Genomic DNA, 13,822 nt, shown 5'->3' with positions numbered 1-13,822 from the left:
GTTGAACTGTGCTTGTGAGCAAAAGGATCAGATCTAAACGCAGAAGTGTGCAGGTGGGACCGGACAGGGTGGGCACCTGGAGCCCAATAGGATCCTGCGTCTGAAGCAAAACAGCAGAGGAAGTGGTGCAACGGAATCAGTAGTGAACCGCGTGCATATGCATCCTCCGTCTCATACTTTGTGGGAGCAAATGAGCAACCAAAGCTGAACGAGCAACCACCGTCCTTTCAGAATTCCCAGGGAGAGGCAGCTGCGGACCATGGGCAGGCAAGTGACAGGGGCATTGGGTCTGGAGGAACCCGAGACCAACACTGAGCAAGCAGAGCGTGCATTTCCAGGGGAGCAGCCAAGCCTGGGTCCTGCGAGGGAGGGGCTTGAGCCTATCGCGGTGGAAAGAGGCGTTGAGCCGCCAGTTTCAAAAGATGCTCTCCTAAGTCTTAACGTTATTAACCTTTCCTCCCCCAAATGTCTGCCTTTTCGTAGCATTGAACAGACAACGGAGGTCTTGTTGTGTCTGTCACCTGGAGAAGCTGCTGACCTGAAGGAAGGAATCAATTTCTTGAGAAATAAGAAGACCGGCAAAGATTTCATTCTGTACAAGAATAAGAATCGCGTGAGGGCGTGCAAGAACGTGTGCAAGCATCAAGGAGGCCTGTTCATAAAAGACATCGAGGATTTAGACGGAAGGTACCGAGGGTTCTGTGCCTTCTCACGGGTGGCCCCTCTCCCGGTGAGACTTGGGCAGGGAGGGGTGCGCTCACTGAGAAATTTTGAACAACTCCGTCAACAGATTACGTCTCCGAGTAAATTCATAATCTTCGTGTGTGCTCACTTAGGCCATCTCTCCGATCTCGAGAGTTTATGATCTCTACTGAGGTTTCCTCTCTCTCGGGGGAACTCTCCGATTCCTCTCTGGCTTGGTAAAAGCTTCCAGTCCTTGTGCGAGGGAGTGTTTGGGCGCGTGTTTGCCTGGAAGTGGGTGTGTTGGTTGGTGGGCTTTTCCAGACCCTGCCTGAGAGCGGACAGAATCCCCCTTCACTCCCCGCCAGGCTCCTTGTAACTAATAAACAAAAAAGATGGCGTCCCAACTCTCCCTGCCTGGAACTGTGACTCTTCTGGGCCCTTCCCAGAAGAACTCACGCTGGTGTTCCCGGCCCCGCGATGAAAGCTTCACCTTAAACTTGTGCCTCCCAGACACAGGAGCGGTGCCAGAAGAGGGTGGTTTTGTTTTGTTTCCTGTGGCTGCCGGAGAGCTAACAGCTGTGCCTGGTGGAGCAAGGGGGAGTTCTGAGCGGGGCAAAGTGTTATCATCAGCCAGCTTCTCGACTCCAGCAGTGCCTGAGAGAGAGACCCGCCTTCAAGCTCTGCTCCAGCCCAACCTGCCCTGTGTGGTTTTAGTCGTTCCCATAGTGGGCGTTCTGTTCCCACCGTGCTGTCAGTCATTTGTGACCAGCGTGCTCAGAGGGAGCTGGGCGGCTGTTGAGAAGCTCCCTCGGTGACCGGGTGGAAGACCACCGCCAGGGGTGGGACTAGGATGTTCTCGCGCTTGCAGATGCGTTTGCTTGTGAACGGTTAGTTTCAGGGCCCAGCCTACATACTATTAGAATTCTACATCTTAGAAAGACCACTGTCGGACCTGTGGCTTGATGGGCTCCTCCGATAAAGTCGCTAGCTTGGGAAAATTAAAATACAGGGCACCCTCTTAAATTTGCCTTGCAGATAAACAACGAGTACATTTTTAGTACAAACACGTCCGTGTACTGCACGGAACGTACTTTCACGGACAGCTGTGCCCTGGAGAACCTCTTGATAATTTGCTGACAGCCCAATCTTGACTCCCTGCCCTTTGCCCACGGGGTGCAGTTAGGAGGCCCTGAGACGGGGGTGGTCCTGTCCCGAGTGGACTTTTGACAGCGCTCACGGCTGTCCGGGTCCTCTGATTGTTCAGAGACTTGCTTGTCTTCTCTTGTGGTCTCTGCTGATCCCTTTCACACGGTGCCCACCTAACCAGTCGTTTAAGGAAGTGTTGCGGCTTGGTGGTTGAGGGCAGAGTCTTTCCCATGGCCCGATTCAGAAGCCCCACCGCTTAGCAGCTCAGTGACCTGGACCAGTTTCTTAGCCCATCTGGGCCTCCGTTCTCCCCTCCCAGTTCCGCCCCTGTCCTGTCGACGGGTCTCCTCCACACGGGGAGCCAAAATCTCTCACCGTTACTCCCAGACGCAGCTCACCGAGCATTTCTTTGCTGAAACCGAATCCCCGGAGTTAACTTCTGCACTGCCCTCCCTCACCCTCCTCTCCCCATCTGGCCGCCCCGTTCGGGTTCTCCTCCAGCCATTCCCCCCCGAAGACTCTCTTTCTTCCAGGATCCGGTCAAGAACGATGACCTGCCTCTGCCCCCCTCCCCACTGCAGCCATTTTCTCTTCTTCAGCCACAACCCAGGTCAGCAACTCCTTGAAGCTGTGCTTCTCGGATCTCAAGTCCAGCGGTTTCTCACAATCTCTCCTGCATGTGAAGCTGGTGTTGCCTTCTGCCCGCCCACCTCCGCGTGAGGATTTATGTTCCTTCTCCGATGGCCCAGGATGCTGAGGAGCTCATTTGGAACGTTTTCTCTTAGCTTTCAGAGAGCTGTTGTTGGCTACTTGCTGATGATTAAAGGAGATGGCACAAAAGAGTCCTCTGTAAACCAAAGTGTGGAGCATGCTTTATGCCTTCTTCGTAGAAAAGAATATTTTAAAAGTCTAGATATAACGAAGCTTGAAAAAAAAATCAGCAGAGTTCCCTTATATGTCAAATACGCATTTTTAGGGGCCCCCGGGTGGCTCAGTCGGTTGAGTGTCTGACTTTGGCTCAAGTCATGTTCTCACCGTTCATGGGTTCGGGCCCCACATCGGGCTCTGTGCTGACAGCTTGGAGCCTGGAGCCTGCTTGGGATATTGTGTCTCCCTCTCTGCCCCTCCCCCACTCATTCTCTCTCTGTCTCTCTCTCTCTCTCTCTCTCTCTCAAAAATAAACAAACATTAAAAAATGCAAAAAAAATTCATAAAACACATTTTTAGTTTACAACCTCTCATGTTTCTGGTCTGAGACATACTTGGTTTTGTTTTTAAATTCTTCAACTGTCCAAGGAAAAGACTTCGCTGCAAACACTAGCAAAATAAAGAGGAAAAAGTTGAACTGTTTGTGTCCCATCCCCAACCCCCACACGCCTTTCAATGCTCTGGTAAGAATGGAAAGAAAAAATCAGTACACATCCTGTTTTTGTTACAGTCTGATTCTCCTTCGGGAGTAGGGCTACCAAAGTGAGCAAATGAAAGTACAGAAATCCTAGTTAAATTTGAATTACAGATCAGCAAAAGATTTTCAGCATATCTCAAATACTGTGTTTGATGTAGATATATTTTTTAAATGTTCTCTATTTATCTGATATTCATATTAACTGGGGGCATTGTTCTATCTGGCAACCAGGCCCTGAGATTTTGAGCTATAAGGAAATCCTTCCTCTTCGAAACATGAACACTTTAGCTGAAGTTTGGTTTGGTACACTGTGGCAGAGGTCAAGTGTTGTCGATCAGAAACATATATTTACTACTAGGTTCTTTCCTTGTGTTGGCTCCCATTTGGATCTTCTCCAGCGAACCATCCCTGAAGACCACTTTATTCTCTTGGTTCTGTTTATCTGTCTAGACACGTGTCATCTTAGGACATGGAACTTAACGTCACTATTCATTTATTCATTTATTTTTTTTAGTTTCATTTTTTTAAAATCACCTACTGAGGATGATTACATATTTCCTTGGGTAGTGAGTATTCATCTATTAGTGATTTTCCTTTTATACAGTTGGTGCTCAAGCCCCTCATTTAATTTGATTGCCAAGTAATGCACTTAAGCTTAGTGAGATTAATTATCGTTTTACCATTTCACAAACCTACAGTGTCTTTTCCACGTAGGTCTGTCAGATGCACAAAGCACAACTGGAGGTTGGATGTGAGCACCATGAAATACGTCAATCCCCCAGGCAGCTTCTGTCAAGACGAACTAGGTAAATGGCATCAGGGATGAGAAATATATTCTGCTGTGATCGTTACTGGCGTCCTTTTTTGTCAGCTGTGTCTCTACTCTCACTTGAAGCTTTGGTAAGACGGGTGAGAGAGCGCCAGGTCCAATGAGAGGACATTTCCATGAGGTGGTGCCTAGGACAAGACTGTGACCAGCTAGGGTCAGGGGTGGGGGGCTATGACAGGTCTTTTGGAGGCCGTGTTTGTGAAGATACACAAGATAGATGTTCGTGCACGTGACACTCCAAACGATGATGATGAAACCTCACCTTTTGGGCTGGGAAAGAAAGTACTTCAAACCCCACAGCTCTTTCTGGCACCGATAAGAGGCTGCAGTGTGTGTGCGACTCTCAGTACACCCCCCTTCAACTTTCTGCTTCCCCTTCTGGAGCAGAAGGGCTTGTCTAAATATGAGTCACAAGGGCTTCGGTGGACTCATAAATGCGTTTCTGTTCTAACTTACTAAGCTGGGTTTTAACAGTAGAAACGTTACATGTTAGACTGTTTCAGAATGACTGCTGCAGGAATAACGGATAGTTGTGATCGGGTGGGGAGATCACAGAAAGCTTCATGCTCCCTCCTGTGTCATCAGTTTTGGCCTTGCCTGTTAGCCCCCCGTGCGTGCATGCTCACACATGCACACGCACACACACACACACACACACACACACACACACACAGGGTCTGGCACCTGTTAGCTCCCCATGTGTGCATGCTCACACACACACACATACACACACACACACACAGGGTCTGGCACCTGTTAGCTCCCCATGTGTGCATGCTCACACACACACGCACAGACACACATGCAGTCTGGTGTTCATACAGACCCTTCCTAGACCTTCATCGCCTGCTTAAATTATGCCCCCATTCCTCTGAACCCTAAAACAAGGAACCCCCTTGAAGCGGGTGTCCGCACTTGCTGTCCGTCCCTCCCCTTCCCACTGTGGTGGAGCTGCGGCCCCACCACAGCATGGACACGGCTCCTATCTAGGTCACCAGCCCCTTCCATGTTGCTTAATTCACTGGTCACTCCATTGTCACGGTACCCAAAGCCAGCGGCATAGAGCCCAGTGGCACGGTCTTTTCCCTCCTATCTGGGGAGCAGCGGTTTCTGCATTCTTTCCTATGTGCTACCTTATAGCTCTGTGGGTCACAGGGGCAGCACACGTCTCGGCGGCTAACACTATAGTGTCAGCAGAGCTGTGTCCCTTTCTGGAAGCTCTGGGGAAGGATCCGTGTCCTTGCCTTTTCTAGCTTCTAGAGGCCCTCTTTGCCTGTCGTCAGAGCCTTGTATCTCTGTGGCTTATTTCTATAGTCACATCTCCCTCTGACTCTTCTGCCTCCTGCTTACAGGTTTTAGGATCCTTGGGATATATTGGGCACACCCAGATAATTCAGGATATTCTCCCTAGTTTAGGGTCAGCTGATTAGCAACCTTAATCTTGTTGGCAACTTTAATTCCCTTTTGCCATAGAAAACCTAATTTACCCATCGTTCCTGGGCATTAGAATGTGGGCATGTTTGGAGGCCATAGTGCTGTCCTGGTCCGGGTTGTCAGCTCCCACCTAGAATCCTTAGTTCTACAACCTTCCAAGTCTCGTCTGCTGTACTATCCCTTAAGGAGGAGGAGGAGGAGGAGTCAGAAGAGGCTTCCAAGGGGGCCTCTGAAGAAACCACCCAGAAAGGGGGCATTTTGAAGAAATACTGGAGGACCCAAGAATATCTGCCAAGAAAACCGAGAAATCAAACATAGAAGAAAGTACCACATCAAACAAACAAACAAATAAGAAATAAAATTCTGTTGCTTAAGAGGGGATAGCATGCATTGAAATCGTTAAAGAGCCTATTCCTGAACCCAGACACCCGTCACCACTATAAAATGTCTTCAAGGCTTAAACAAAAACAAAAAACGAAACACTCTCCTGATTTTTATTCCGACCACACTAACTACTTTTCTCAGGCTCCTCTGCTGACTCGTCCCCGGCCAGACTCTTGAATGTTGGAGCGCCCTGGGACTGGCCCTACAGCTCCCTGCCTATAAGCTTCCCCTAAGGGATCCCATCTAATCCCGTGACTCTAGATGCCGTCTTTACTCGAATGAGTCCAAAATCGTTCCCTCCAGATCTGAGCTCCTCCCTGAGCTGGCCACCTGCCCACCCGTATTTCCACACAGACTTGAGGTCGGGATCCCAAGCCAGCACAGCCAGGACAGAACTCTCCATGCCCGCCTCCCGCACAGCCTTCCCCATCTCCATAAATACCCGCCCAGTTGAACAAAGCCCGGAAGTCGCTCTTGACTCTCCTGTTTCCGTAAACTCCCACATCCAGACCGTAAATCGGTTGCTTCTATGCCAGAGCATCTCAGAACCTCTGTATACCGCGTCCCTCTGCGCGCAAGTCCGAGCCCTCTGCTGTGTGGGCGGCCGCTCTGCTTCCTTGCTTGCCTTCTGCTGTCTGTCCATTCTGCTTAAAGCACCCGGCCTGATGTCGTGAATATCGAGGTCGATTCACTTCGCTCCCCTGCTCAAAACTCTCCAGACAGCTTCCTCTCACACTTAAGAATGTGAACACCTTTGACCCAGCGATTTCACACCCAAGGCTGTATCCTCAGATACACTGATGTGTAATGTGTATCTTAATCACTGATGTGTTGAAAGCTATGGCTATAAGAATGTTCATTTACAGTACTTACAAAAAAAAATTGGAAACAACTTAAACGTTAGCAACAATTCTAGTATATCTAAGAGTGATACGAGTGAAAAAACAGAAAGAATAGTACTGATCGTAAAGCAAAATAGGGGTGCGTGCATGGCTCAGTCAATTGAGTGTCTGATTCAGTTTCAGCTCAGGTCGTGATCCCAGGGATCACGTGGGATCGAGCCCTGCGTCAGGCTCGAGGCTGAGCGTGGAGCTTGCTTGGGATTCTGTCTCTGTCTCTCTCTCTCAATTACAAAAAAAATTTAATTTTTTGAAATTAAAATTCTTTTAAATTTTTTGAAATTAAAATTTTTTTAAATTTTTTAAAATAAAATGATTTAATTTTTTAAAATTAAAAAATTTTTAAATATTTTTTTATAAAGCTGAGTAAAGGTCATCAACATTACATATAGTAGGACCCAATTATGAAAAAGGACCATGTACCTAAGCGCGTGCCGGCAGTATGGGTGGGGGCTGACTTACCACTGGTTACCTGTGGAGGGAGCTGAGCTGGGGGGCTTCCCACACGTGCCTCCAGACTGGGGGCTTTGAGTATGCTACCTCTATATCCTTTTTAGGCTCAGATTACTGTGACCCTAGCAGATAACATAGAATATCGGGGCCACTCTTGCTCATGTGTCTTAACGAGACCAACTCCAAATCACTTTTGAAAGAGTCTGACCTATATGGCCAGGTTCCCCCACGAGCAGAGGGGTCACTGACTAGGGTACGTACTTCTTTCCATTCACCGCCAACCGGACAGGATGTTGTTCTGGGCAGAGTTGCTGATTGCTTTGACTGGAAATGTTTCCTCCGTGCCCCTCGAAGGGACGTCTGCACCCCTAACTTCTTTTGCCAGTAAACTCCCCACTCCTGTCTTGACCTGGCCCAGGAGGCCTGCAGATCACTGTTATCAGGAACTGGTTACAAGTGCTGTACAAATACTGTGAGGTTAATTTGGCGGAAAACTGATAAACAAAAGTTTGCACCTGATAAAGTGTTTGCCTAAGTGAAAGAGCAGTAGACCGTTGCCCCTCGTGAGTCCGTAACCACAAATCTAGAGCCGCTTAGGGTCTTATTCCAAACCTCTAACTCTTTTGGACGAGACCTGTGGAGAGACAGGATAGCAAGATGGTTAAGGGTGGAGGCAGTGGGGCCTGACAGCCTGGGTTCAGATCCTGACACGCAAACACACAATTAAATGACTTTGGGCGTATTTTCCATCTCCTTGTGCTTTAGTTCCCTCAAATGGAGATGATATCAGTGGTAGCTGCTTTCCCGGGTTGTTGTCAGGATTTTCAGGGTGAACATCTGTTAGATTCCCTCGGTACACGGGGCCTAATGATTTATCTGTACACGTAGATCTGGGGTAATCTGCACGTGTCCTGCAGCCGGGGACCGCAGGAGCAGGGAGGAGGGATTTCCCAGCAGCGGGAAGTTGGGTCCACTGGAAAACAGAACGATGGTCTGGGAACTAACATGAGGGCTGATGTCTGCTGCCCGGCGGCTGGCAGGGTAGTGGAGGACTGGAGGCGGCGAGCCCCAGGAGGGCTTCTTTCGGAGCCCATATGCAATCTGCCTTTGTGCGAGGGGCAGAGAGACCCTTACAGCACTTGCTTTGGGATCATAGTTAAGAGTTGTAGACTTTTAGTTTCTTCTGTTTCTCTTGGGGGGGGAAACATTCTGAAGGAGAATCCTTCAGAGTGGGTATCAATGCAGTTTTCTGAGAGGCTCTCATAATACTGTGGTATTTTCTACCTGATATTTGCTAATACGTTTTGTTTGTCCAGTGCTGAGCTCTCGTTTTAACTCTTCATTCCTTGAAGGTACAATAATTATCACGATAATCCTGTTATTCATAAGATGTCTTCTCTGTGCCAGGCATAATGCTAGACACATTGGGACCTATGATCTCATTTAATCCCCACAACTGTATGACGGGTGTATCGCATTTGTATTGTACACATCAGGAAGGAAGCCCACCATGCTGACAGTAAGCAGCAGAGTCAGGATTCCACCATTCTCTTTATTTCATGACACCATCTTCCAGCAATCACATAACCTGGAAATAATAATAAGATGTACCTTTATTATACCACGCACATTTTCATGAACATAGTATAATCATAATGGTGCTCTCAGGCATCCTTTGTGCATTCCTGATTTTATTAAGAAAGCCAGTTGTCTTTCACTATTAAATAAATTGATTATTATTAAGATATTAATAGTCTTTCATTAAATTCTTAAGCAGTATTTTAAAGGTATGAAAATAATAGAGTGGACACCCATGTGCCCAACATCCAGCATAAGACCCAGAACATTACCAACAGAAGACCTGTATATACCTTTCCTTGGTCATATCACATGTACCCCCATCCCCCAGAGGCAATCACTCCTCTGAATTTGGGGTTTCAGCATAGCTGATTTTTTTATGTTTATTTATTTATTTGGACAGAGATAAAGAGTGTGGAAGCAGGGGAGGGGCAGAGAGAGAGGGAAAGAGAGAATCCCAAGCAGGTTCCATGCTGTCGGTGCAGAGACCGATGTGGAGCTTGATCCCACAAGATCCCATGATCCCGTGAGATCATAACCCGAGCCATAATCATAAGTCAGATGCTTAACTGACTGAGCCACCCAGGCACCCCTCAATGTAGCCATTTTTAATTATTGTATTAGTTAGACTCACAAAAGGAAAACCAGTGCCATCCCCAAATTAGGATAATTTGATGAGAGTGTATTCACAAAGGACTTTCTTTGTAAGTTGTGGATGTGGGAGAAACACAGAGAAAGTGGAGTAACCTAGCATTGATAGCAACCAAGTTATCCATCTTTAGGCCCAAAGGGATGAGGAAGGGAGCAGTTTCCAGAATCTGGAAGAGGAGAGAGTCATAAAGGATTGGCTTGCAAGAGAGGAGCAGCGACCTCTGTCAATGCCCAGAGCTATGTCTGTGGCCACTCATAATTGCAAAGGGGGCATGGGCAATCATGATTTTTAGATAGGCATAGCATCACTCCTCAGGAAAATGAGGATGCTAATAGGAAGAAGGAGGGAACAGATTTTGTGCAGACCACCAACAATGTCTGCAACAAAATCACCTTACTGGGAAGGAGCCAGAGGAATAAAAACCCCAACCTCCCTGAGTCCTGTCACTGTCTCATCCTGGGGCTTTGCAGTGGCCAAACTCATCTGGAAGGGGAGACTCTGGGAGCCCTTCTATGTGATCCAAATAAGTCAGCCTCCTGACGTGGAGAGCAGGTGGATGAGGGAGAAGAAAGGTAGAGAAGAGGAGTCTGTAAGGATGAACGGAAGCCGTCTGGTGCATTCATGTTTCTGGTTTCTAAAGTGCTCTTTTAAAAATGAAGAAGCGGGGCGCCTGGGTGGCGCAGTCGGTTAGGCATCCGACTTCAGCCAGGTCACAATCTCGCGGTCCGGGAGTTCGAGCCCCGTGTCAGGCTCTGGGCTGATGGCTCAGAGCTTGGAGCCTGTTTCCGATTCTGTGTCTCCCTCTCTCTCTGCCCCTCCCCCGTTCATGCTCTGTCTCTCTCTGTCCCAAAAATAAATAAACGTTGAAAAAAAAATTAAAAAAAAAAAAAAAAGAAGCAGCAGCACAGGTGCCTGGGTGGCTCAGTCGGTTGAGGGTCTGACTCTTAAGGTTGGCTCAGGTCATGATCTCACAGTTGTGAGTTCAAGCCCCGCACTGGGCTCCGCACTGATGGTGCAGAGCCTGCTTGGGATTCTCTATCTCCATCTCCCTCTGCCCCCCACCCCACTCGTTCTCTCTCCCTCTCTCCCTTAAAATAAAAATGAAGAAATAGTAAATTTTATCTTTGGCTTATCTTGAGATAATTCTATATTTAAGGTTCCCAATTTGAGGTGCCACGTCTGGGCAGGAGCAGTGTCTAGGTTGAGAGAAAGTTGGGTAGCCTCAAGAGAGTCTTGGGAGACATGCAATTAAGACCATTAACTAAACAGTTTACTCAACAGGTATTTAAGGAATGCCTGTCGTGAGTCAGGCATTGTTCCTGGCACGCTACTGATATCGCAGAGAACAAACTCCAGCTCTCGTAGAGTCAATAATCTTGTAGGGGAGGCAGGCCAGAAGCAAACAAGATAAGAGTATGTGCAGTGATGCTAAGGGGTAGGAAGAAAAATAATGAGAGGTAGGGGGTTGGAGAGTGCTCTTTGAGATAGAGTGGTCAGAAAGGCTTCTCTGATAAGGTGACGTGTGAGCCCCAACAAAGCCAGGTGTGGGTAGTGCTGATGCTGGGAGAGCCTTCCAGGGAGACCATCTACACAAGACATCAGTCTGTCACGGGTAGGGAGGGAGACTACCAGTACCTGGCCATGAGGATAAAGCTAGGGACATGAGTGAGAAAAACAGACTTTGGGGAGGTAATTCTTTAGGTTTCCAACTTCCTCTTTATTATGGTCACTCGGGATGACCTTGAAAATTGAAGTGTGACAGCATGTCTAAGTCTTTGTTCACACCCCTGAGGAAAATCCTAAAATGCATCCTTTTTCATTTTATGGGTAATTTTTGCCTCAGTTTTTTCCATAAGCAGTTGTCTTAAAGTGAGTGTAATTAATATTCATTTGGAAGGTGTGGAAAAGATTTCTTTTTTCTATATACTTTGAAGAAAGTGGGGAAAACGCTTGACTTTGAGGAGAGAGCAGTGTCACCATTTCCAAAGGGACCGCATTGGTCTAGGACCTCATTTGCTTTCATTTAGCAATTAATAGACTTGCTACCATTTGTTGGGATGCCTCCGTCCTTGCAGGCAGCTAGGGTTGACAAGGAAAACACTGAAGAATGGAGTAGTCAATTGAACTTGCTCGAGGTCACCCAGCTATGAAGCTAACAAGTGGGGAGAGTGAGGGTTCCAACCAAACGAGGCCATCTGTCTTCGGAGACCGTGCCCGTCAGCAGTTTGCCACTGGCCTCCGAGACCACGGTGAGGGCCCTCAGATACAGTCCTCCCTTCCTCCAGTGGATTCTCCCCATGTGTCTCACAGTGTGGCCTTTCTAAAATTGAGTTCTGATTTTAATACTCCCTTGCCATAGCGGTTAGGTATTGCTTTCAGCTGTTGGAACAGAAAACCCAAGTCAGAGTGGCCTGGTCACACCGGGGGTTGTTTTTCTTATTCCGCAAGAAGCTGGAAAGCAGACAGTCCTGGGTATCATGGCCGTTTCAGAAGTTTATCAAGGAGCCAAGTTCCTTCTGTCTTCCTACTCTGCCATCCTTAGGATCTGGCTCTTTCCCTCAGCATCCCAAGATGGCTCCTGTTCCCTCAGGGGAAGCAACCAGTTTCCGAACAAGAGAAGGGAAAGACGAAGGGCAACTAGTGTGCTTCCTTTGACTTTGTCCCTCTCTGTCAGGAAAATCAAAGTGCTTCCGGAAGCCCACTTGGGGACTTCTACTCACATCGCCCTGGCCAGAGCTATAGACACCGTATGTAGCACTATGTCGATGGCCACTCATAATTGCAAGGGGCCCTGGGAAATCATGATCTTTAGATGGGCATATCAACACTCCTAAAAAAAAAAAATTAGGATGCTAACAGTAAGAAAGAAGGGTGTAGGTCACCGGTAGTGTGTGCCACAATGGCTTAAAATTCGTCATTGACCTCTCATTGCTGCCACATAATAAAATCCAAATTCCTCCTTAGCATGCTGTCTAGGGTCCTCTGTGATGTACCCTGGCCTTCCTGTCCATCCTGCCTGCCTCAGACACTGTGTTCCTGGGGCATAAACCACCAGTCCCTTTGTGAATATCGAGCTCACCCCTCCTCCACGCCTTTGTGTGTGCTGTTCAGTCACCCCTTTTCTTTCACGTAATCCGATTTCTTTTGTCTACACCAAGTACCCAATCTTTCAAGTCTAGCTGGAGCACGATTTCCTATTAGAAATCTGCTTTGAGTCTTAACAACCAGATTAGGTCCTCCCTCTTGCACATTCCCATGGCACCTTGAACTCATCTGTATCATTCATTCATTTAATTGTAATGAAGTTGTTTGTGTGCATCTCTGTGACTCAGCTGAGGTCCCATGAGTCCCTTAAGTGCAATATGAACGAGGCAATGAATTGGCGTTGTCTGTCTCCAGCCCTTGTCTGGGCAGATATTGTTTGACACAAATGACTCTTGTGTCTTGTTTTGATTTCCCTTTGATTTTTGGTACTCTGTGTACCCGGGCCACGCATTTCTATTTGAGCGATTGTTTTGTACATTCGTGTTTGTTGTGAATATGTGTCTCTTCCCTTTTGGTTCCAGTTGTTGAAATGGATGAAGAAAATGGACTTTTACTTCTAGAACTGAATCCTCCCAATCCCTGGGATTCAGAACCCAGATCTCCTGAACATTTGGCTTTTGGAGAAGTACAGGTAAGGGAACATTAAAATTGTTATGTTCTTAAGAACAAAAATAAAACTAAGATGTCCATTTATGTGTGTGTGTGTATTATATATATATATATGTATATATATATACACATATATATGTATATATATACACATATATATAATAAAACTAAAATATATAAATATGTATATATATATATATTTACATCCTATATTACCTCAAATATTCTGAGGGAGCTATTTAGGACATGAAATAAATTTCTTCTGAACTCTTGAGCAAATGTTTTTAGGAACCTCCACAACTTGATAGGAATCGCAAGGAAATATATTCAGAAAAAAAACCCAACGAAACAAACAACAAAAATCCATGAGCAAACGAAGTTCCAAAGGAGAGTCATGCCAAACTATTGGAGAAAGTTCGGAAGTTACCTCCGACGCCAGATTGCTGTCGGATAAGATGGCCAGCTGCATATTTCTGTATTTTTCCCTTTTACGAACCTTCCTGTGTGCTCTCCTAGCTTTAAAAGAGAGTTTCCTCCAGAGGAAACACTTTGACAGTTTGGGAGAGGTAATCAAAAATTTGTTTTTCTGGAATATTTGGGAAGCGTGTACTTATTTGAGGGAAAGGGAAACCTGTCAAGAAGTAGGCCCAGTAAAATGGAATGTGATCGCCTGCCTCCCCTCCCGCTCCGCGCTGGCTTTCTAC

The 13,822-nt window shown here is 47.0% G+C and overlaps 1 protein-coding gene across 8 annotated transcripts in view; it reads left to right on the top strand.

Moving 5' to 3' along the window:
• Window positions 1-13,822, top strand: part of LOC106968428 (cytidine monophosphate-N-acetylneuraminic acid hydroxylase) — a 140,565-nt gene that overhangs the window by 83,270 nt on the left and 43,473 nt on the right. For all 8 annotated transcript variants that reach the window (XR_003414348.2, XM_053223217.1, XM_015064780.3 and 5 more), the window contains 3 exons: window positions 484-687; window positions 3,950-4,041; window positions 13,031-13,140. Coding sequence is in view for 7 of the 8 variants with exons in the window: in XM_053223217.1 (XP_053079192.1) it covers window positions 484-687; window positions 3,950-4,041; window positions 13,031-13,140 (406 nt within the window). In the remaining variant the exon portion in view is untranslated. The remainder of the gene's footprint in view (window positions 1-483; window positions 688-3,949; window positions 4,042-13,030; window positions 13,141-13,822) is intronic.

Source organism: Acinonyx jubatus, chromosome B2 (assembly GCF_027475565.1).
Source record: "Acinonyx jubatus isolate Ajub_Pintada_27869175 chromosome B2, VMU_Ajub_asm_v1.0, whole genome shotgun sequence".
Classification (NCBI taxonomy): Eukaryota; Metazoa; Chordata; class Mammalia; order Carnivora; family Felidae; genus Acinonyx; species Acinonyx jubatus.
Note: the sequence above shows the minus strand (reverse complement) of the source record. Positions and strands in the feature narration are given on the sequence as shown.